Source organism: Lepidothrix coronata, unplaced genomic scaffold, assembly GCF_001604755.1.
Source record: "Lepidothrix coronata isolate B3197 unplaced genomic scaffold, Lepidothrix_coronata-1.0 Scaffold16, whole genome shotgun sequence".
Classification (NCBI taxonomy): domain Eukaryota; kingdom Metazoa; phylum Chordata; class Aves; order Passeriformes; family Pipridae; genus Lepidothrix; species Lepidothrix coronata.
In genome coordinates, this window is record NW_016690196.1 from 833,617 (window position 1) to 836,970 (window position 3,354).

The 3,354-nt window shown below is 44.3% G+C and overlaps 1 protein-coding gene across 1 annotated transcript; it reads right to left on the reverse strand.

Moving 5' to 3' along the window:
• Positions 1 to 1,030: 1,030 nt before the first annotated feature.
• MAP1LC3C (microtubule associated protein 1 light chain 3 gamma) lies at positions 1,031 to 2,977 on the reverse strand. The gene is made up of 4 exons (XM_017806594.1): positions 2,892 to 2,977; positions 2,741 to 2,796; positions 2,505 to 2,611; positions 1,031 to 1,526 (listed from the first exon to the last, which is right to left on the reverse strand). Exons 1-4 carry the CDS (start codon positions 2,947 to 2,949, stop codon positions 1,316 to 1,318), a joined length of 432 nt encoding a protein of 143 aa, XP_017662083.1. The 5' UTR covers positions 2,950 to 2,977; the 3' UTR covers positions 1,031 to 1,315.
• Positions 2,978 to 3,354: the final 377 nt, after the last annotated feature.

Below are 3,354 nucleotides of genomic sequence, written 5' to 3' on the forward strand. Positions count from 1 at the left end.
TACACATACATTCCTTCCTTATGCATAATTTAAATACTGTCAACGCTTTTTTCTTTGCAGTCTAGTAATTCCTATATTAATCATTCTGCAAATCAGTTTAGTACTGAACAGAAGAATTGCATCATATTGTAGCAATTTGACCAATCCTAAACTAAAGCTGCCAGAGGTTGATTAATTAACCACACACTGTGATAGATTTTTAAATTACCTGGTGTTTTACGTTGATCATGCATGATCAGAGCACTTCCAGCTTTGCAATACATTCCTCATGTGTGAGAGGACCAGGAAAGACAGCTTGAGAAATACTTCAGACTAAGACTCATGTCAAGTGTTCCTTTAACACATGTTTAGGAACCAAGTCTGTACATGAAATGAATCAGCATCTTAGTATATGACATTTGACATTTTCTAGAGATACTGGAATATCTCTTAAGCACAAGGTGCATTACTTAACTCTACCCATCTGTGAAAGAAGGCTCACTGAAGTCCTTTGGGTACCTGACTAGAAGGTGTCTGTAGGGGATGGATATAACAATATCTACAGGAACCACACCAGCAACATTCAGGTGCAAGAACAGACTCTTGAACACTTGATTACTCTTCAAGTCATGCTATCTGCATGTTATGCTGACTAGCCATCAGTTTACTTATTTAAAAAAGTAGTTATCTATATCACAGACAGTGTTTTCTGTAAATACTGATAGTAGTTTATCCAGGTGTTAAACTTAATACTGCTCTGGCACTAATACAGTCCTGCTTAATCTCACAGCTCAGATACACAGCTTAATAAACCATTTATAGGTATGGTTTTGCTTGTGGGTGACACGACTTAAGCTTTGACACTCCATTCAAAAATTCAGAGTAGCTACGCAAGCAGTGCTTCATTTAAAATGCACTGAACTCAAATTCCCAGAATTATTATAAGACCTTCTCCTAGACAGACTTTAACAGTCTTTCCCCAGATTAAAACTAATATGCAACTCAATACTTAAAAAACTTCTTTATTTTACTTTTTGACTTGGCTTCCAGGGCACCTTAAAAATCAGTTACACAACAAAGATTGATATTGCAAAAAAGTGGAGGTGCAGTTCAAAAAAAAACATCCCCATAGTGTCTTGAAATATAAAAATATATATCCAAATTATTACCTAAGAAGAGTGTACCACTTTTCTGCCTTAAGCTGGTCCTGCCAGCTTTTGGGTCATAACTCCTCACTACAAAGCTCAAGAGCTCACAGTGGAAGGAGCATCTCCAAGGTTCATGTCACAGGCATGATTCATAGCAAACGGCTTTGCTGCAGCACATGGACCCAACCTTAAGTTTTCTGAAAGCATTCCATAGTTTTCCCTTGAGCAGTGGTCAAAAAGCATCCAAACATCTCCTGGGAAGCATAGGTCATATATACAAAGCCATCTTCATCTTTGTAGTCCCTGTACACTTCTGCCATTGTCAAAGACATACTGGCCAGGCTTTTGTTGTTCACCAGCAGGTAGAAAGCTTGTGTAGCAGTTAGAGCCATCCTGCTTCTAATTGAAAAAGGGAGGAGAAATAAAGGAATAAGCATTAGCAAATGTATTATGGTTTCAACTTCAGTCTATGAAATATACATTAAGCAAAGCAGTTTGCATGAACTATACACAAGAAATTCTGCATAAAGTCATTTCATGGTTTAATGTCTCCATCAGCAGGAAGTTAACTATGTTTGGAAGCCGAAAGGCTTGTGCTCTGGGGAAAGGCTTACATGGTTAGACTATGAGTGCTACTGAGCATGGGCTTTGAGTTCACAGTTACCAGGGAAAAGCTCAAGTAGAACCTAAAAGCTTCTACAGTACAGATTTTGTAAAGGATTCCAGCAGCAGTCTGTTACACTTACTATAAAGTCTACCTTCAAAAGAAGAGTCCTTGTCACACACATTACATACAAGGCTCAGGATCTAAATTGTCCAAGAGCCAAAAGCATCTTTTACAGAAATTATAATCTAGAAAGGTCTTTTCCTATATTTTAAGAAATGTGCTGGAAAGCACACAGCCTTCATACTTTGTCAGAAAATAACAATATTTTGGGAGACTTCTTCCCTGTAACATTTCATTAAAATCAATTTAGAAGCACATTCCATACCACTCACATGTAGGAGTGCTTTGAACTTGAGCACATTCAGCTAGATGTAGCCAGAGAGCAAGGCAGTGGTAGTCATAAGCAGAACAAAATCACAGATCCCCAGTACCAAATCCATCAAGCAGGAAGAAAGCAGAACAGGAATCTTTATGCACTACAGTTAGTGAGAAGACAGAAGACTTTAGGATTCAAAAAAAGCATAGACCCCATTTTTTCCCCAAATGCACCTGTGAAAACAACTGTTCATTTTCTTTGAAAAGCTGCAAGAAAGGGAAGCCATTACATTATGAACACCTTTATCCTCCTCCCTACCAAGGCAAGCAAGATGTCCCAGCACAGCTCCAAGAAACACCTGGCTGGAGAGCAGCAGCCAGCCTCAGCTACCCACCTGATGATGGTTATGAACTGTGTCATGGTCAGCTCCTCGGGAACCAGAAACTTGGTTTTGTCCAGGAGAGGAAGGTACTTCTCTTTATGGTATCGCTCAACAATTACCTGTTTTAATTAGAGCCATAGTCAGCAAAACCTAAAACGTCCCCTCCCCTCCCACATTTTAGAGAGAGGTTCCCAACGCTACTTTTTAGAATGTTGGCAAAAACCTCCGAAAACAAAAGAGAGATTTACCGGGATTTTTGTTGGGAACTTCGCCCGGATTCCTGCTACTTCTTCCAGACGGGTGGCTGTGCGGGAGAGGAGAGGAAAAGAGAGGAGAGTTACGCGTGGGCGCGGCCCCTCCGCCCCCGCTCAGCCCTTCCGCACCCCTCGCCGCCCCTACCGAAACTCTTCCTCAGCTTGAAGGGCCGGGCCGCCATGGCCCCGGGCGCCGCCTGCATCCTCCCTTTCCTCCCTCCCGCTGCGACTCCCAATGCTCCCGCGGCTACTGCCGCCCCGCGCCTCTTATGGGGCCGGGGCCGCCCCGCCCCGCCTCGGCGGCCGCACCCGGGGCTGCGGGCAGAGCCCGCCCCGCTCGGCCCCGGGGATGCGGGGCGGCCCTGAGTGGCGGCCGTTCCTCCTGCTTCCCGCCTTCTTCCCTCGGCTGCCTTCTTCCCTCGGCCGCCTTCCTATCCCTCGCCCGACCGTCAGCTGGGCGCGCAGGGAATGTGGAACGTGCCGACGGTGAGCCCGACTCTCCCGTCTGCCCCACGGCGTCCCTTCCGTGCGCTGCTTTGTGTGATGTAAATTATCCAAACTGCGAGATATTTTGCGTACAAGGCAATGTAATACTTTGTGAGAGGTCT